The sequence below is a fragment of the Carettochelys insculpta genome, chromosome 13 (genome assembly GCF_033958435.1).
Source record: "Carettochelys insculpta isolate YL-2023 chromosome 13, ASM3395843v1, whole genome shotgun sequence".
In the NCBI taxonomy this organism is placed as follows: domain Eukaryota; kingdom Metazoa; phylum Chordata; order Testudines; family Carettochelyidae; genus Carettochelys; species Carettochelys insculpta.
Window position 1 is genome coordinate 24,701,246 of NC_134149.1, and position 21,458 is coordinate 24,722,703.

The following is a 21,458-nucleotide window of genomic DNA, read 5'->3' on the forward strand; positions in this document are numbered from 1 at the left end:
GGATGCAAACTGGCAGAATCAGGGAATGCTGCCTGCATATGGGCAACAGTGAACAAAATGTCTTTTGGGGAACACATAGAACCCCAATGGGCTGCAGGTGGCCCTTGGGCTGCAAATTGGCCACCACTGGTTTCTATGTTCAGTAAAAAGCTGTGTTATCTGGCACTTTACTAACCAGAAGGCTTTGCTAACTGGTGTTTCTGATATCTCTCAATACAGTCTTGTAACCATGACCAAGGCCATCCCTAGCCAGGGGAGAAGCCTGGGACAACCCTCTCACCACCTCTACTCTGCCTCCATTCCACCTATTCCCCCAAACTTCTGCCCCACCCTCACTCCACCCCCTCCCCAAAGTCATCCCCTCTTGAGTGATGCTGAGAGCCAATGAAGTGGGGCCAGTTGTGCGCTGGCCAGACCCCACTCCCCTGAAGCATGGGGCATCCAAAGAACAGTGCTTGGGGTGACTGACCGACACTCTTCTACTAACAGGACAGCTCTGACCAGGGCTAACATACTCCCCAGGACATTACGCAGTTGCGTATTCTGTACGCTGATTCTATGCAAAAGATACGTAAGCGAGCTGACATCAGGGATTTATTCAAAAATGCAACTTCGTGGGTGTGTCAGAGAGTCATCACACCTTCCACCTATGCAATAATAATTGCTGATAAAGATTACCCTACGCACTGCAAGATCCTGAAGTGCCTTCTGAATCATCAAAGATGGATTAAATATGTTCAGTATAGTTTTAGTGTTCAGTGTATTTTTGGTGGTCTGGATGTAAACCATGTTGTACTCAGAGTAATATGTAGTATCATAAGATAACCCACTGCATGGAAGGCTTTGCCTGTATGCATATAAGTGCTTCCACAAACCAGCCACTCTGCAATGCAGTATTACAGTTGGATAGGTGAGCATGTGTATAGTATCATATACTTTATTCATTTCATTGTGTTCTATTTCTTTGAAAGTTGGTATTCCACTGATGAGTATAACTCATAGTTAATCAGAATTTTTGATTAACCTCACCCTCTGCTCTCCCAGCATGCCTGGAAACAAAGCTTTTACTGTATTGCCACTGGCTAATTCACATACAAAACTCTGATATCTAGCAACAGAGAATGCTACTGTTGCAAGTGAAGCATTGCGTTTAGTGTTCTCAGTAGCGAGTTAACATACAGCATCGTTGCTCTGCTGAGAGGAGATGAGGTCTATGCCAATCAGGCTTAGACTGATCTGGCTTAGATTGTATCTGAAAGCAGCTCCATCTGTCCTGTGTCCTGATTCAGATACTGATTGTGTTGGGCTTTGCAGCAACTCTCCTTTTGTGTGAAAGAATGATCGTAGTTCCCAAGGCCCTGCTGTGGTGGCTGATGGGAGCTAATAGCAGTGCCCTCTTGAGCTGCCATACTCAGAATTTATTCCCCAGACGAAAGATATTCCATCAAGATAATACAATATTTGGAACCTATAAAACTATTGTGCCAGCCCCTAACAATTTTGTAGCTGCCACAATATCCCCATGCAGCCTGCCTGCTGGATGCAGCAGAGACCATTTCAGATCAGGAATGTTCAGCAGAAACTGCCTTTGCTAGGAGCCAAAATAGTGTCCTGTCTAACATTCATGTTTCATATTCGGTGGCTTTCACCTTCTGAAACGAGCTGCAGTGCTCTGCAGATGAGACTCTTTTTAGAAAACCCCCATGAAATTAAAGTAGGTTTCTGATTTTTCAAAATTCCTATTGATTTCAGTGGGAACAGTATCAGGTCCATACTAGGGATGTAAAATCTCATTTAATTAGGTAACCATTTAAACTTGGGTTAAATGGGGGGTGCTGAGAAGGCTTCTCCAGTCCAGCTGGGCTGGAACGGCCTCCCTAGCTGTCCCTCCCACTTAGCTGCATATTCCCTCTATTCCAGCCAGGCTGGAGGGCCCCTGCGCATAGCCACCCTGCAGGGCTGGAGTAATCCTCTTCCCATATGACAGGCAGGGGCTGCTTCAGCCTGTACCGGTTAATCGTAACCAGTTAACTGGCTAAACTTTAACATCCCTAGTCCATACAACAATGCCGTGTGAAAACGTGAGAGTTCCTGCTGATTGTACTTCCTGTCTGACCCATGCAAATGCGGGAACCACGGTCCATCTGCTTTTCTTTAATCTTTCCAGGTAAACAGAAATACCTTTGTGCCAGCCGGAATGACTGCACCATCGATAAATTCAGAAGAAAGAACTGCCCTTCCTGTCGCCTGCGGAAGTGTTACGAAGCAGGGATGACTCTGGGAGGTAGTGTATGCTCGGCAATACTCTTTGATGCTTTCCTATGCATCCATATGATTTATGTGTGGAACTCACACCTGCTGTGCTCTTTTACATTTCTCCCTAATCTATTGGCAGTCCTCATCATAGACTCTGTACATTGCCTTGCAAGAAATTCTTGCGATTAGCATATTATACACACAATACACTGATTTTTGATTTATGATATGCTGATAAGTGTATTATACACACAATACGCTCGTTTTACAGATTGCTTCTTCCAGTTACCCTTGCAAGATCTCCGACATGCGGGATGCAAGCCTCTGACACCACCTCGGTCCATATGGCCTGTTGGGCATTGCAGGCAGCCCTGTATTTGAAAGATAGCTAGTGCCGTGTCATGGCCAGCAACAGGTTAAGACAGGGTGCCCAAAATATAGCCTGGGGGTTAGATCTAGTCCCTGTACCCCATTTCTGCAGCACAAGGGTCAGGTAGAGGGGCACACACAGCAGAGCTGCTCTGTTCTGAAGTGCGTGACTGAGACAAGTGTCTGTCTCAAGAGGCTGTGCACTGCTTCTGAGATTTCTCCAGCAGCCAGCTTGCTGTTTCTCGCTCCTCTCTGTCAGTCACATACACACTTACCCCACTATGTGCCCATCTCTGCAGCATGGGAGGGGGAGAGACAGCAAAACAGGACAGCTTCGAGAGGCAGCGTATGGCGGCTGTCAGCCACTTACCCAGCACCAGCCAACTCTCTGTCACACACCTAGTCTGTGACACCCCCTACCCCACCACATAATCTGTGTGTCAAAGACTCTGTCTCTCTCACGCACACAGTCTCTGTCTCTCTCTATCCCCTAGGCCTTTGCCTGAGGCCTCGTCCCTTCTAGGGGCCCAGAGGTGGCCCCTTACAACTTACCATAATTGTTGAAGTGGCCCCCCTGCAAAAAGTATTGCTCCTCTCTGGTTTAAGAGGACTTCCTTGTTTTGGGAAGCTGAGCAGTAGGACCTCTTTAATCCATATTTTGACAATACCCACACTCTCCGATTCTTCCCTGGTATGGTTCTCTCTCTGCCCACCTCTCAGCAAAGATTTAATTTTCATTGTTTACCCCAAACTTTTTGCAGCCTCCTTACCTGTGGATTATAAAATTTATCACAACACACATTGTCAAAGTCAGTTATAGTTATTGCTGCTTCTAATTGCAGACCTCTCCTTCATGTTTTTTTTTTCTTGGGGTCTTTCTCACTAATTCACCAAGGCTACATCTACACTGCAGAAATCTTTTGAAAGAAGCCCATTCAGAAGATCTTTTCCAAAAGAACTTCTTTCGGAAGCTTGTGACCACACACAGAAAAACAGATCAAAAGAGTGGTCTGCTCTTTTGAAAGGGAACAACCACAGAGCCCCTGCTCTTTCAAAGGAACGGGCCAGGGATCGAAAAATCAGGTGCTGTGGGGCTCTGTCAGAAAATAGGGCCTATGGAGTGTCTACACACATTTTCTTTCTAAAGAAGCTTTCAAAAGGGGACGCTGTTCCTGAAATGGGAAAGGAAGAGTGATTTCGAAAGGAGTGCCGCATTTTTTCAATTTACTTTCGAAAGAACACTGTGTGGTAGACGCTCCGCATGATCTTTCGAAAGAGCCCCCTTCTTTCAAAAAACTTTCAAAACAGCTTGCGAGTGTAGACGCAGCCCAAGAGTATGTCTACACAGCAAAGTTACACAATGCAACTGCTGTTTCGAAATAATTTAGAAATAGCAGTTGTGTTATTTCAAAATTGGTAAACCTCACAGCATGAGGAACAGCACCTATTTCAAAATAGGGGCTGTGTAGACAGGGAATAAAGGCAATTTCAAAATAAGCCATAGTGTGTCCAATGGCTTTATTTCAAAGCAAGCTTTACTGAGTCTAGACACTTGCATTTCAAAATAGCTGAGGGATGTTTTGAAATCCATTTTGGCTATGTCTGCACTACAGTGATGCTTCAAAAGAAGTTCTTTTTGGAAGATTTCTTCCGAAAAACTTCTTCCAAAAGAGCACCTCCACACACAAAAAAAGCGAATTAGAAAATCAGTCCACTCTTTCGATAGAGAGCATGCACACACACCCTGATCTTTTGAAAGAACGGGTCAGGGACTGCAAAATTTGGCACCATGAAGACATCTTTCAATAAAAGCGCCCCTGGGGTGTCTACACACATTTTATTCCAAAAGAATCTTTCCGAAAAAGGCGCTCTTCCTCATCTGGTAGAGGAAGAGGGCTGCTGGAAAAAGTGCCATGTTCTTTCAATTTCAGATCGAAAGGACACATTTTGTGTGTAGATGCTCTGCACGTTCTTTTGGAAAAGGACCATTTTTTTTGAAAGAACTTGCTAGTGTACACACAGCCTTTGTGTGTAGCAGCATTATTTTGAAATGAGTTCTTCTGGATAGTTCTTGTGGAATAGCTTATTTCAAAATAAAGAACCCTTGTGTAGCTAAGCCCTGTGTTCATTCCTTCCCATCCCCATGTTGAAGTTGTACCACAGTTGTCTTTGAAAATGGTTCCTGTTATTCAGAGACTTCTCTTAGAGGGATTTTGCCCCTACTGTGGTTTAACCTTTGTATGCCAGGACACTTTTACCTCTTGGTCTTTTTAAAAAGCTGTTCATAATGTGTGGAATTTTTTCTATGTGAGGTAGTTTGACATGCATGGGTTATGATCCCCTAATAGATCTGGTCTTTTAAGTGGGCTGATCCTTTAAAAGGCACCGTCAATATGGAAGGACTCTAGGCTCCAATTTAATTCTTTCTCATTTCACTCCTCTCCCCTTTGCAATCACATAATTCTCCAGCAATTTTGACGACTCCCTAATGTGCCTTTAAAACCACTGGATTTGAGTCCTGGGAAGCCCTAGATAATTGGTGACCTCTCCTCCTTTTTTAAAAATAACCATCAAGGAAAGATGATATTTACATGAGAGCCATAATTGAGGACCTTATACCTTATTACCACTTATGTATTAGTTTGGGAAATAAAAGAATGAGTCACTAAAATACTGGCTTTTCCTTAACCCCACTGAGGCTGATCCACATTGGTGTGTGCTGACTTCAGATGTTGCAGAATTGGGTCATTAATGTTTTCACTTGAGCTGTCAAATGTATTGTGTATAGATGTGTTTATTTTCTAAAACATAGTAGAAGTGGATTAGTCTTCAGAGTGCCTTGTAAACATATCCATCAGGTCTACACTACAGATCTCTATTGGTATAACTGCAATGCCTAAGGCAGTGGAAAATCCACACCATTGAGTGATGTAGTCGTTCCAGTCTAACCCTACCTGTCCTGCACACAGCACTATGCTATAAGAACAGTCATACTTGGTCAGACCTTAGGTGATCCCTCTCCTGACAACCATTTGCAATCTCTGACAAACAGAGGCTAGGGATGCCATCCTGGCTAATATCCATTGATGGACCCAACCTCCATGAATTTACCTAGTTCTTTTTTTAACACTGTTAAATTCTTGGTCTCCACAACCTCCTTTGGCAAGGAGTTCCACAGGCCTTCTATGTGCTGTGTGAAGAAAACCTTCCTTTTGTTAGTTTTAAACCTGCTCCCCATTAATTTCATTTGGTGATTCCCCCAGTTCTTTTGTTATGGGAGCAAGTAAATAACTTTTCCTTATTCACTTTTTCCACATCAGTCATGATTTTGTAGACCTCTATAATAGCCCCCCTTAGTCTCCTCTTTTCTAAGCTGAAAAGTCCCAGTCTTTTTAATCTTTTTTCATATGGCACCAGCTCCAAACCCCTAATCATTGTCATTGCCCTTTTCTGAAATTTTTTCAATGCCAATATATCTTTTTTGAGATGAGGTGACCATTTCTGTGTGCAATATTTCAGATGTGAGTGTACCACGGATTTATACAGTGACAATAAAATATTCTCTGTCTTATTCTTTATATCTATTGTAATGATTCTTAGCATTCTGTTTGCCTGTTTGACTCCTGCAGCACATTAAGTGCATGTTTTCACAGAACTATCCACACTGACTCCAAGATCTCTCTCTTGTGTGGTTCTAGCTAAATTAGTCCCCAGCATTTGGTATGTATAGTTAGGATTATTTTACATTTATGAGTGTTCAAATTCATTTGCCATTTTGTTGCCCAACCACTTAGGTTTGTGAGAGCTATGATGGTTGTCAGGTTTCTCCTATCAACACAACTACTTGGTTTAGGAGAGATAGATTAACTACGCCAATGAGAGAAGCTCTCTTGTAGGCGTAGAAGCATCTTCTCTAAATTGGCAAAGCTGTACCAGTGCATCTGTAGCACTGTGCATGAAGGCAAGTCCTAACTCTCAATTGTCGTGGCCCTGGATGTAGTAACACCTCAATTTTACATGAAGCTCAGGAGGCACAGAAGAGTGTAGGGTCTTCCATGCTCCTGGTTCTCTGATCTGTGATTGGTATCCTCTCTTTGCCAATAAGAGGAGAGCAAGGGTTTGTTTGATCTAGACTGTAAGAAGGAAATAGCGACTAAAATAGCGAAAGCAAGAATGAGTTTGAAGGCGATGGATAAGATCTGGAAAAGCAAAGCAATTAGCTTAAGAACAAAGATGGGCGCCTTGAAAACGTGTATTCAGCAGGATGTTGTATGGATGTGAGACATAGGTGATAACAAAAGATTCAAAACGAAGAATATTGGCATTCGAAAGGAGTTCTTATAGAAAGATTCTGAGAATAGGATGGATGCAGAAGTTCACCAATGAGGAATTCTGTAGGAAAATACAGCCGAAAAAGAACCTGCTGCAGAAGGTTATAAAACAGAAGCTACAGCTATTTGGACATATTTGCAGAATGAACAACGAATGAAAAATCAAGACACTAGTATTCGGCGTAATGGATGGTTCGAATAGGAGATACAGACCCCACAGAGAATGGATAGATGATGTAATAGATTGGTGGGGAGCTAGTCTACAGAAACTAAGCCACTCCGCACTGGATAGGGAAAGATTGAAGGAAGTGGTGAGAGGGGCATCAGACAGCAGCAGGCGCTGAGCCCACGGTTATTGATGATGATGAAGGGTTTGTTTATTCAATATCCAGCTTAAACCCTGGCTGCTTCTGTGGCTTTAACACATTTCTCTCAAATATTCCAGGAAAGGCCTTGAAGGCAATTATAAATCTCTGTCCACAACAGTGGTTTTGTTTACAATTAATTGAGGTTCTGTGTTCACTATAGAAAAAATGTGTGTTCTTATACCAAATTAGCTTACAGAAGGTAAAAGTCTAGTGAAGACAAGGCACTTCGTAGCTTTCAACTGAGTTAGCTGGTCAAGGTAGGCTCTGGACCCCCTAATGGTCTCTAATGGTAAAATCTGCATTCTATCGTGTCTTGGACCCAGGTCTACTGTCTGACTCACTCACCTCACTCTTACTGAGCTAAATATAGCAGCTGTAGACATTCTCACTTGGGCTGGAGCCAGGCTCTGAGGCTCATCCTGAGCAGGGGTATCTCTAGTGCTAATTTTAGCTTTGTGGCATCTGTTGACCCAGGCTTTGAGACTCGTAACCTCTGGTTTTATTTATTTATTTATTTGCAGTGTAGTTGTGCACCGACTTGACCCACTTACCTTTGTGAAAGCCTTTTCGCCACTAGAATTTTACTTGGGGTTGGTTAACTCCTGCTGAGAACACGTCTTTTGCCAGAACGGAGCATCTTATTTTCTTCCCTGTGTGGGCTGAGGGCTCAGGAAAGAAGAGAGAGAATGGGGGATGGGTCAGAATGGTTACGATGCTCTTTCACTGCTGAGCACCAGCTCCAGTCTGTCTCTCCCTGGCATTTGGGGTGTTAGCGCTTCAGAGAGGGCCGTGCTGGACTCAAGTGTCACTTGCCACAGCACCGAAGCAAGAGCTGCAAATCCTCCCCCCAGGAACTTCCAAGCGCACAGAAATGTGCAGCTCGGCTTGGCCGACAAAAATCTGGTTAGAGTGTCACTGAGGAGACATTGTATTCAGCAGCTGTTTTTTTAAAACCACAGCGGATGCCCCGTAGCTAACTGGGAACGAGATTCTGGGTGCATCACAAGAAACACTAAGGAGTCTGTTGTTGCCGTTGGCTTGTTTCCAGGTCACTGTGCTCCTCTTGTAGCGTGCAAGCAGCTATCATTAAAGGAGGGAATAAAGCACAACAGGCAGACCATTTCTGGGTCAATTTAGCCCCTATTCGCAGGTGTTTCGGGGCATGAAGCCAACAAATCAGCTATTTTGTCCACTTGAGAAGTATCATACAAATGAGTTTATAAGGGAAGGAAAAAAGTCAAGCTTGCTCATTCATTGGATCAGCTACTGTAGCTTTCTTATTGGTTAGCAGCTCTTCATTTCCCATTCTATTTGAATCCTAATGCCATTTTACTATCTACGCTATAGTAATAAAGGCTCTCCTGGAGTGTTTACTGGGGGTTACAATGTACTTTCATTAACTGCTTGGGCAATTCCAAGAACCTTGACCTTCAGGTTGTTGTCCAGATCTTCCCAGAGAGCAGATGGGAATGCCAGGAAGAAATGCAGCAGAGCCCTTATGAAAGTATCCGAAAGCTGGGAAACAGACAAATGCATCTTGAGATGAACATGGAAGAAGAGAGTGCTTCAGCACCTAGGTATTACTGGTGCTCAGTAAATACCAAGAGAGAGGAATTGTCGTGTTTCCATTACCTTTGCTATCATTTGAAAGTTCTGGGGCATGTGACAGCACATTTGGAGAACAATGTGCATTATCTTCTGTGGTGATGTGCTGGATGAGCTTTTCTGCTTTCTGCTCTATGAGAACAGGCTTTTAAGTCCTAACATCACTCGAATATTATGTTGATGTCAACACAATTCAGCAGACAATGTCGAGTTAGCTGGTCATAGCTATCCTTGTTGTTCCAGTAAGGCAGTGTCTACACTAAGAGAAACCTTCAAAATAGCCATGCAAATAGCCATTTCGAAGAATACTAACAAGGCGCTGAAATGCATATTCAACAGCTCATTAGCATGCCACCAGCACTTCGAAATTGCCACTTTTTGCTCTCACGTGGCTCGTCTAGGGCCCCGCCAACTTCGAAATCCACTTATTCCATCTGCTGATAGGAATAAGGGGATTTCAAACCCGGCAGGGTTCTTTCGAAAAGGACCCCCATCTGGATGAGCCTCACAGGAGCAAAAAGCGGGAATTTTGAAATGCTGCGGCTGGCAGCATGCTAATGAGGCACTGAATATGCATTTCAGCGCCTCATTAGTATTCTTTGAAATGGCCATTAGCATGGCTATTTCAAAGATTTCTCGTAGTGTAGACGTAACCTAAGAGTTACCCACTACCAGCTAACACACATTAAAAACAGTTTGGCCCTGTCTGGTCTGATTGCTGAGTTGGTAGTTAGTAGAACTCTTCAAGGCTGTATTGTTACACTAGCTACTTAATTCTCTAGTTCTCCCTGAAAGCACCAAGTAGGGATTCAACATCAATATTGGAAGTAGCTAATGTTGAACTTGTGGCCAGTTAATCTAGTCAGCGCACCAGTTGCTGTTCAGTAAGTGGGCCTGGTTGAAAACCACTGATGTTGAGTTTCATGAAATATCTGGAATGATTTGAATCAATGTCTGAGTTTTATTAACCTTTTGTTTGAGTTGCAAGAAACATTCCTTCCCTTAATTGAAACCCTTAGTAGTCCAGGGAAATTTAATAAAAATGTGTGGGTCAGATTTTCAGTTACACCAAAGCAGTACTCAGAGCTCTTCCACAGGATACATAAATTCAGTGTGTCTACACATTTTTGATGAGTAAAAATTGGACTGATTTGATGTTCATTTTTTTATTTATCCTTTTTGCTCAGTCATAAGTACAGTGACAGGTTTATTGCCTATAGGCAATTTCTTCCAACCAACTAGTTCAAGTTAAGTAGTTGAAACAAATGTGTTGTGGTGGTAGGAAAAAATTGTGTGTCTGGAAATTGTAGGTACTGGGGGGTACTTACAATTTCATTTATTTATTTATTTATTTTGGCCAAGAACGGTATTTTATAAAAGTTTGAGAAACACTGCACAAAAGCACTTTTACCCCATTCAATCCCACTTCTGACTTGACACTGCCAAAGGGAAGTGAAAGGGTATAAATGTAAATGAATATCTGGTTCTGTTTTTTTGACTAAATGGAAGCCTGGATCGTGCACGATTTGTATTTGAAAGTCATTCTTAGCAGTCTGCAGGTCAGCTATAATGGAAAAATAAAGGATCAAAAGTATTTAATGCAGCTTTGTCAAAACCAGCTCAAACCCAATTTCATCTGTAGTGAACTCTGTTTATTTGATGGGAGCATGGGGCAGAAAATGCCCTGAAAACTGGGCTGATGGAACATGTAACAGCCCGAGCAAGAAAGTTGCCAGTTAGGCTGCCTATGGTATAATATAATGAAAATGAAAGATGCTGGCAGCATTAAATACAGCACAAAATGAGTCATGAGAGCCTTCATTAGTGATTGTTAGCTATACAAGTGTGCTAATTTCACAGTGTTTTCCATTGCTGAGCTGGATAATGTATGGTTGGGATTGTTATGCTGCTGTGAAACAGTGAAGGAACTTACCACTGAAAAGGCTCAGTTTTGTTGATCTGTGGGGAGCAGTGATTTAGATTATTTTTCCCCATCCCCAAAATTATGCTTACCTCCCCCTCTCATTATGCACACACATTCAGTAGAGTGGCAAGTGTCCTGCCTGCGTCTTCTGCTTTTACACCAGCAAGTGGTGCGTTTGTAAGGGTGGTGGTTACAAAATGGAAAGGGGTTCAGGAAGGTCAGGTCAGGTCAGAGGCAAGCAGCCAGCACAACCCCTGTCATCCATTACCTCCAGACAACAAGAAAGGAGAACAGATCAAATGCCAAAGGGGTAAACACACTTTCTCACTCTCATGCACATTCACTGCAGGATTAGCACACAAGGTCTGGCTAGCTGTTTGCTCAAGCTGTGCTGGATGCGGGGAGAGGCAGTCTGCATAACCTAAAAGCAGCTTCTTTCAATCCAGCATCATTGTGTGAGCCAGCTGTAGGAGAAACCAAAAATGCAAGAAGTAAACCTGAATGGATTCCATCTCACCTGATATAAGGAAACCAACAGTTCTTGTAAGGTGAAAACACCTCTCAGCAGCTGTACGAATGAATGTGCTGTTAAGAACATTCAACTGGTCTGAATTTTTCATTCAAATCTTAGTTCTGTTCCACAGCGTGATTGTAGTAGGACTCTTTTTTTCATGTTGGTGACTCAAGATCAAATTTGCTCTTTTACAAGTAGAAAGGGGAGGTTGTTTTTACTATCTATCAACCCTTGGAACTTGGTTTGGAACGTATGAGCTACGCTAAGTGCCCCCCCCCCACTGGCTCATTTGCAACAAGGAACATTTCATAGTTAGGAAGATAACATATTGGGCATATTTCAGAGCAGAAAAGAATCACGAAAGGAAGCCCCACAAGCTGTTGATGGAACGTGATGTTTGAGCAAGACTTTTTTTTTGGGGGGGTGGAATAAATTTGCCATCTAATGGGCTGAAATTTCTGTGGCATTTGATAATACAAGGAAAGAAGTTCACAGCTTCTATCCTCCAGTCTTGTGATATTTCCTACCGCCAATGTAAAGGATGTTCTTGGGAGGAACTCCATTACACTCCTTTGGCTCACATTGGGGCTGTTAGTAACGGTCTCCTGCTTTATGGCCCTGTCACAGAAGTTAATGGCAAAACTCCCCTTGATTTTAAGAGTTCAGGATCAGTATATAACTCTCCAGAGGATCATCATAGTGATCCTTGGAATGAGGAATGCTGAATGGGTACTCCTTGCCAACTGATCCATACTTCCTTAGTTGGCCAGAGGGAGTTGCAGTTGAATAGTGCACTATCAGTATTACCTGTAGCGCATGGCAGTCAGAAAAAGGACAAAGACAAGCAGACATGGATCTCCTGGACAGCAGTGCAGAGCATGAAGCCCTGGACAACAGAACAGTCTTTTGTTATGTTTGTAAAAGCTAACATTCCTTTATTTATTTTTAAGCTCTTTTTCTTTTTACTAGGAGATTCATAGTGAAGTTTTCTTGAATAAAAGCAGCAATACATCAATGCCATGTTCTCACGCAGGACAGACTGACAATTAATGCTGCTAACGATGGTGCATAGTTACAGCTTGCTGGGTCACCCTGACCTGTTCTGCTTCATCTGTTTTACATTTATTTTTAATGCTGGTTTAAAAGTAACTCTAAAGGCATTTATGCTGGGAATTCACACATACAGCTATTTTTCACCCGGGTAGAAAGACAGCTTTCAGGAAGGCATCCAGGCTCAAACAATTAGGCTACGTCTACACTAGGACACGACATCGAAGTAGCCCATTTCAAAGTAACAACATCGAAATAGGCTACTTCAACACATATCGTCCACACATCCTCCAGGCCTGGTGCCGTCAACATTCGACATCGAAGTAGCAACGGGGAACGTTGGAAGGAAACATGGAGCGTCCACAAACACAAGCACTCCCCGTCGAAATAAGGAGCCAGCGAAGCCTGCGGACAAGGTCACAGTCTGGACTAGCCTTTCCAGGGCAACAGCAAGCCGCTCCTTTAAAGTGCCGCTCCCAGACACACTCGGCCTGCACAGCACGAGGTCTGCAGAGCACTAGCCACGGTCTCGCAGACCAACGCACAGCAGCTATGGACCCTCCAGCAGCAGCAGCAGCTCCTGGAAGCCTTCCAGGTTGTCACCCAGGGAGCAAGCGCCCTGCTAAGTGCTGCACGGGAGGCTGCCCAGCAGCTCCTGCAAGGGGGGCCCTCCCAGGGGTCCGATTGGGACACCCTGACCACCGGGCTCCCCTCTTCCTCGCCCACCGGGTGCTCCACCGCCTCTGTAGCTACCCCACCAGCTCTGAGTGGTGGGGGCAGCTGGTCATGGGGGAGTAGGATGATGATCTGTGGCTGCAGAATTTCTGCATGTGCCGGCAGACCTTCCTGGAGCTCTGCCAGTGGCTCGCCCCCGCACTGAGGCACCAGGACACCCGGATGTGGCGCGCCCTCCCCATCGAGAAGAGGATCGCAATAGCTGTCTGGAAGCTGGCCACTCCAGACAGACACCGCTCCGTGCGACCCCAGTTTGGAGTGGGAAAGGCCACGGTCGGGGCCGTCGTCACGGAGGTAAGGAGGCCTGGGCATGCACCCACTGGGTGGTGGGGGGCCACGGAGGGGGGCCCAGGTGTGGGGTTGGGGAGGGAGGGGGCTGGGTGTGGGGCCGGGGAGGGAGGGGCTGGGTGGGGGGGTGCCTGGGGAGGTGCCTGGGGCACCCTGCACACCCTCATGGGCGCTTGTGTTCCTCCCCACTGGTGGTCTGTGCTCTCAATACCATGCTGCTCCAGAAGGTCATCCGAGTCAGGGATCTGGATGTAGCCATTGCCAGATTTGCTGCCATGGGGTTCCCAAACTGCTTCGGGGCTCTGGACGGGACCCACATCCCCATTCACACCCCGGACCACAGTGGAGGAAGATACATTAACCAGAGGGGCTACCACTCCATGGTCCTGCAGGTCATGGTGGACAGCCGGGGCCACTTCCAGGATGTCTGCGTTGGCTGGCCCAGCTGTACACGCGATGTCTGCATTTTTAGGAATATTGGACCTGTGCCACAGGCTGGGGTCAGGGACCCATGTCCCCCAGAAGGAGATCCCTCTGGGGGACACCACTGTGCCCCTCTGCCTCGTGGCAGACGCAGCCTACCCCCCTCCAGCCCTGGCTTATATGCCCATACACCAGCCACCTCACCACCAGCCAGGAGCGGGTCAACGCCCAACTGAACCATGCCTGCCAGGGGGTGGAGAGGACCTTCAGCCACCTAAAGGGCTGCTGGCAGTGCCTCCTGCCCCACCTGGACATCGGCCTCCAGAACATCACCCAGGTTGTGAGCACATGCTGCACGAGAGCAAGGGGGAGGCCTTCATCCAGGGGTGGGCAGCTGACGCTGGCACGGGCTTCCCCCAGCCGGCTGCTGCACCCAGTCACCAGATGCACTGCAAGGGGGTATGGGTCCATGAGGCCCTGTGGGCCCGTTTTGATCAGGGAGACCCCTGAGCACCTCCCTGGCCTTCCCTGGAGAGCCTTTAGCACACCGACCCCACCACCTGCACATCATACCCCCAACAAGCACACGTCTCAGCTTCTGTGGAAAATAAAACTGGATTATTGAATACTGGTAAACTGTCTTATGTGCACAACCAAAACTGGAACCAATATACAAAGGAGGACAACTATGTAAAAGGGGGACAACTATATACAAATGGGGGGCCAGCGGATGGCTCAGCGGTCGGCCAGTCACTCGGGGTGGGTGTGGAGGGGCGTGATCCCTGGTGGGTACGGGTCATGCTCCCCCTTGTCCGTGGTCGCTGGCACAGCCAGCTGGGGTCCAGGAGGACCAGCATGTACGGCTGGGATGCCTCCACTGGCTGGTCTTCGGCTCTGGTCCTGGGGGCTGCCAGGCAGCGCGGCAGGTGGGGCGGTGGGCAAGGCAGGTGGTGCAGCAGAGGGAGCATCGCATGGAGTGGCAGGGAGGGCAGCAGAGGGGGACAGTGGGGGGCAGGAGCCAGGCAACAGCATCCCGGAGTGACCTGCCCATGTCCCAGAACATGCCCATGAATTCCTGCCACGCCACCTGGTGCCAGGTGGACTCCTCCCTATCAAAGCGGAGCCTCTCCTTGGCCACCTCCATCTGCCGCCAGGAGCTGGGGGTCCATGAGGGCCATCCCCTGGGTCTGGCGGTGGCATGCCTGTCCTGCTGGCCTTGGACATGTCCCCAGGCTCTGGCAGCGCTTGACCTCTGGCAGGCTCTTGGGGACCATGGAGGGTGCCTGGCTGCCTGGGGCCTCAGATGGTGAAGCTGCAGAGGGGGAGGGGAAGGCTGTTTAGCACTGTGCCCTGGCCCATGGCCCATTCCCCCTGTGCCCTCTTGGGCGCTGGGTCTCCGGGCTGGCCCCCGGCTCCGAGGCCTGCTTGGACTCCTTGGCTGCAGTGTCCAATGTGGCCTGGGAGGAGGAGGTGTCCCGGGGGCCCAGGATGGCCCTGAGCTTCCTGTAATAGGGGCAAGTGGTGGGGGCAGCCCCAGACCGACTGGCCAAGTCCCAGGCCCAGGCATAACCCTGCTGTAACTCCTTCACCTTGCTCCTGATGTGATCCAGAGTGCGGGCAGGGTGACCCCGGGCGGCCAGGCCCTTGGCCAGTCAGGCGAACAGTTCCACGTTCCACCGCTTGCTCCCCATCACCTGGAGCACCCCCTCTTCACCCCAGAGCCCCAGCAGGTCTCGGAGTTCGGCCTCTGACCAGGAGGGGCCCTGCCACGTTTTGGCCCCCCGTTCAGCTGCCAAGGGTCCCTGGGTCTCCTCGGGGGGAGCCCTGGGGGCTGGCTGGCTGCCATGGGTGGTGAATGCGTGGCTCGGGGCCTCTGGAAAGCGTGCAGGGCTAGCGTGTGCGTGAGCTGCTGCCTTCACTCTCTCAGCTTCCAGCCACAAGAAATCTGGGTCTGTGGTGCTTTAAGGGCTGCTGCGCACAGTGATCGTAAAGCCCCGCAGGGGCTGGACTGCACGTCTCAACCCCTCAGCTGATGGCCGCCATGGAGGACCCCACTATTTCAAAGTAGCGAGTTGTGGATCATCTACACATGCTCTGCTTCTACGTTGAACGTCGAAGTAGGGCGCTATTCCCATCTTCGGGTAGGAATAGCGATTTCGACGTCTCGCCGCCTAACATCGATTTCAACATTGAAATAGCGCACGGCGTGTGTAGACGCGACATGTGCTATTTTGACATTGTGCCGGCTACTTAGAAGTAGCCAGCTAGTGTAGACGCACCCTTAGTATTAACTGTTTATTCATCATCAGTCATTTCTGAGTAGATGGCTTTGTGTGATCAGTGATCCTGCAGCTTTGAGTAGCTAGTGTGCTATAAGAAGGAGGCGAAGCAAATGTCTTATTTAAAACTCTCTCTGTTTTGGTGAAGAACAGCGTTTTGAAGCCATCGTTATTGATTTCATTCACTCTGACGTGGGAGATGAAATCCATTAAACAGGATCTTCCCATGACCCATAACATAAAAACCAAAAAAAGGTGGGGGGGGGGAAATGGAAGAAATAATGTAGTTACATCACTTAGTAATGTTCATAACTCCTCTGCAAGGTCCTAGTGCACCTCACTCCCACCCTCGAGTCTGCTTGTTACTGCAGACTTGGACGCCTATGCACCTGTGCTGTTGTGTTTCCGTCCAGGCCTGCAATGACCCTGCTGTTCCACTTGGGAGCAATCAGACATATTTACTTATGCAGCCCTCTTCCAGTTTTGTCTGTGCACCAATCTATTAGAATTATTTGATGATGTCAAGGAACGCATGAACGGGGGGTGGGCGGTGCAATGGATTTAGAAAACATCCGGATTTTCAGAAAGCCTTTGACAAGAACCCTCTCCAAAGCCTCATAAGCCAAGAAGGCTGTCGTAATATGAGAGGGAAGATCCTCTCATGGATCAGTAACAGATTCAAAGACAGGAAACAAAGGGTAATCATAAATGTTCGGTTTTCAGAATGGAAATAGGTAAATAGTAGTGTTGCCCTGTTGTCTGTACTGAGACCAATGCTGTTCAACATATTCATAAATGATCTAGAAAAAGGGGTGAACAGTCAGGTGGCAAAATTTGCACACCATACAAAATTACTCAGCATAGGTAGATGGGTTAATGAGTACTGCACAGAAGATTTCAGATATGGTCTTCCACGACAAGGCATAGAATTTACTAGGCCAGTCCAACAGAGGACTTAAGATCATGCTTAACTTTAAGCATGTGAGTAACCCCCTTGAACCAACTTACATCCTTAAAGTTTAACATGTGCTGAAGTGTTTTTGCTCAATCAGGGCCGTAGTCAAGGAGCAGGGCTAGCAAGTTTCTTGATCGCTCATTGTCAGTCATGGTGATAATGGTGAATTAGTGACCAGCTACAGGTGTGGTAAATAAGGGTGGGAATTTCATAGTGGCAACCAACAGGAGCACCTAAATCTCTTAGGCTCATTTCAAAACCTCAGTTTAAATCACTAAAACAAGTAGCAGTTTGACAGGAAGTGGATTATTGTAGTCCCAGTTAGGTAATATTATAGTTACAAGGAGGGAGAAAAACTGTTCTCCTTTGCCTCTGAAGATAGAATAAGAAGCAATGGGCTTAAACTGCATCAAGGGAGGTTTAGACTGGGCATTAGGAAAACTTTCCTAACTGTCAGGGTGGTTAAACACTGGAATAAATTGTCGAGGGAGGTGTGGAATCTCCATCACAGGAGATCTGGGTGGTCTAGATGGTGCTTGGTCCTTCCATGACTGGACTGAATGACCTCTCAAGGTCCCTTTCAGTTCTAGTATTCCACGATTCTGACTCCAAAGCTGCCTGAAGAGTTACAAAGGGATCTCACAAAACTGGGTAGCTGAGCAACAAAATGGCAGATGAAATTCAATATTGATAAATGCAAAGTAGTGCACATAGAAAACAACCCTAACTACACGTACAAAATGAGGGGGTCTAAATTAGCTGTTACCATTCAAAAAAGGTGATCTTGGAGTCATTGGCTGCGTCTACACGTGCACGCTACTTCGAAGTAGCGGCAGTAACTTCGAAATAGCGCCCGTCACGTCTACACGTGTTGGGCGCTATTTCGAAGTTGAAATCGACGTTAGGCGGCGAGACGTCGAAGTCGCTAACCCCATGAGCGGATGGGAATAGCGCCCTACTTCGACGTTCAACATCGAAGTAGGGACGTGTAGACGATCCGCGTCCTGCAACATCGAAATAGCGGGGTCCTCCATGGCGGCCATCAGCTGGGGGGTTGAGAGATACTCTCTCTCCAGCCCTTGCGGGGCTCTGTGGTCACCGTGGGCAGCAGCCCTTAGCCCAGGGCTTCTGGCTGCTGCTGCTGCAGCTGGGGGTCCGTGCTGCATATACAGGGTCTGCAACTAGTTGTTGGCTCTGTGTATCTTGCACTGTTTAATGAAAGTGTGTCTGGGAGGGGCCCTTTAAGGGAGCGACTTGCTGTTGAGTCCGCCCCGTGACCCTGTCTGCAGCTGTGCCTGGCTCCCTTATTTCGATGTGTGCTACTTTGGCGTGTAGACGTTCCCTTGCTGTGCCTATTTCGATGTTGGGCTGAGCAACGTCGAAGTTGAACATCGACGTTGCCAGCCCTGGAGGACGTGTAGACGTTATTCATCGAAATAGCCTATTTCGATGTCGCAACATCGAAATAAGCTATTTCGAAGTTGGGTGCACGTGTAGACGTAGCCATTGTGAATAGTTCTGTGAAAATGGCTGCTCAATGTGGTGCAGCAGGGAAAAAAGCAAATGGAAAGTTAGGAACCATTAGGAAAGGGGCAGATTAAAAACTGGAAAGTATAATAATGCCTCAGTATAAAACCATGAAATGTCCACATCATGAATACTGCATGCAGTTCTGATTGTCCTGTCTCAAATAAGATATGTTAGAATTACAAAAGATACACAAGAGGGCAACACAAATGAGTAAGGATATGGAACATCTTCAGTATGAGAGAAATTTGGAAGACTGGGATTTATCAGCTTGGAAAAGATATTATGGGGCGATGGGATCAATATCTATAAAATTGTGAATGACATAGAGAGAGAATATTTACCATTTTGCATAACACAAGAACAGATTTAAAACAAATAAAAGGACATTTTTCTTCACACAATGCACATTCAGCCTATGGAATCCATTGCCCAGGGATGTTGCGAAGGCCCAAAGTCTAACAGTGTTCAAATTACATTAGGTAAATTCACTGAGGATAGGTCTACCAATGGCTGTTAGACAAGGTGGCCCAGTCTCTGACTGCCAGAAACTGGAAGTGGATGCCTAAGGGATGGATTACGTCATGATTGTCTGTTCTGCTGATTCCCTCTGAAGTACCTAGCCTCTGTAAGAACATGGGATACTGGACTAGATGGACTGTCGGTCTGACTCTATATGACTTTTCTTATTATGTTCTTATAATTCTGTCAGTCCATTTTACTCCTGACCTGCAGAGCTTTCTGACAGTCTGATCTAAGGCATTGCTGGAATAAGAGCTTCAAAAACAGTCACATTGTTCCATATGTATGGACTACACATGTACTGACACTGGGCTGTAACTGCAACTTGGTAGAGCCAGTTACTGTTCTGGTCTTGGGTTCCTATCCCACAGTTTTGCCCCAGAATCTCATTCCTAATCTGCAGCAGTCCTTGCTGTTCCGGTCTGGATTTCCCCTTAACCAGAGACTGAACTATGACAGACATTCTTGAGTCTTTCTAAAGCCGAAAGAAGCCACTGTGATCATCTAATCTGATTTACCGCATAACACAAGCCACAGGTCTTCCCTGACTTAATTTGTGCTACAGGTTCAAAAGATATGGTTGAACTAGGCCATATCTTTTAGAAACAATCCAGTCTTGATTTTAAAATGTCTAGTGAATGCGCCACAGCCTTGAGTCAGCTATTTCAATATTAGATGACCTTCGGTGTTAAAAATGTGCATCTTTTTGTCTGAATTTGTCTAGTTTCAGCTTTCAGCCACTGTATCTTGTTATATCTTTGTCTTCTATATTGAAGAGCCCTTTCATATCAAATTTCTATTCTCCATATCAGTATTTATAGACCGTGATCAAATCACCCCTAAACTTTCTCTCGTATAAGTTAATTAGATTCAATTCCTTGTATTTCTCATGAAGAAAGCATGTTTTCCTTTAATAATTTGTATGACTCATTCGTGAACCATCTTCAATTTTCAACATCCTTCATGAATTGTTGACAGCAGAGCTGGACGCTGTATTCCAGTAGCATTTGCAGTAGTGCCAAATACAGAGGTAATATAACTACCCTACTCCTGATTGATAAAAAAATTGATGGTGCAGCGAAAAGAACCAAGCCCCGCAGGATCCCACTAGTCTCACACCAATTCAGTGGTGACTCCCTATTTACAATTACATTTTGAAATATGTCAATTAGCCAGTTTTTACCTATTTACTATTAGGCATGTAGATTTTTCATCATTATGGCTATGTCTACACTTGCCCCAAACTTCGAAATGGCCATGTAACTTCGAAATGGCCATGAGCAGATGGGGATAAGGGACTTCGAAGTAGGTGGGGTCCTTTTGAAAAGGAGCCCCGTCGGGGCGAGCCGCATCAATTTCGAAGTGCCACAGCCACCCGCATGCTAATGAGGCGCTGAATATGTATTTCAGCGCTTCATTAGTAAACTTTGAAATGGCCATTTACATGGCCATTTCGAAGTTTGGGGCTAGTGTAGACACGGCCTATATTTTATTAATCAAATTTTGGCATGTTACTAAGTCAAGTGACATTCAAAAATATATAACATCCACAGTTACCTTTTCCAACCACATTTATTATAAAGATGAAGTTAAAGTAGTGTGACAAAATGTATTTTCCATAAACTGATTCAATTATGTTATGGATATTACCACCTTCATTCAGTCATTAATTTGCCCATGTTTGAAATCAGACAGACAGTCCTATAATTATTTCAGTCATTCCATTGGCCCTTTTTAAATATTGGCACATTAGGTTTTTTTTGGTCCTCTAGAACTTCCTCAGCATTCCAAGACTTATTAAAAATTTACATGAGTGGTCCAGATTGCTCCTTGGCAAACTATTTTAAAACTCTTGGAACCAAGTTATCCAGACCTAATGATTTTAAAAATGCCTAACTTTAGTAATTGCCATTTAACATCCATTTGTAATGGAAAGTATTTCATCAACATATGATGTGAATACCTTAGTGGGCTTTTTCCCAAAACACATCAGAAATATTTATTGAATAAAAAGTACAGTGAGAATATCAAATTCATCTCATTTGTAATTTATGATCAGTAGGTGGAAGACCAGTGCATTTAATCCAGTATATTGTGACACCCCATTTTTTCATATTTCCAGTAAAGTAAAAGCAGTTAATTCATCTTTTTCATTATCATTATTCATCTAATTATTTTGCCATGCTGTTTGTAATGATGGCAGCACATTATTGGGGGATGAGAAGCTGAAAACATTTTCACAGTAGATCTTAACTCTAATTATTTTTTCTCCTCTGCATGTACAGAGTGACCCTTGCCATCGGGGGTATTTT

General features: G+C 45.7%; 1 protein-coding gene across 3 annotated transcripts in view; it reads left to right on the forward strand.

Moving 5' to 3' along the window:
- AR (androgen receptor) overlaps window positions 1–21,458 on the forward strand; it is a 168,665-nt gene that overhangs the window by 112,771 nt on the left and 34,436 nt on the right. For 2 of the 3 annotated variants that reach the window (XM_075008085.1, XM_075008087.1), the window contains exon 3: window positions 2,168–2,287. In XM_075008085.1, the coding sequence (XP_074864186.1) occupies window positions 2,168–2,287 (120 nt within the window). The remainder of the gene's footprint in view (window positions 1–2,167; window positions 2,288–21,458) is intronic. The other variant, XM_075008086.1, reaches the window with a different exon arrangement.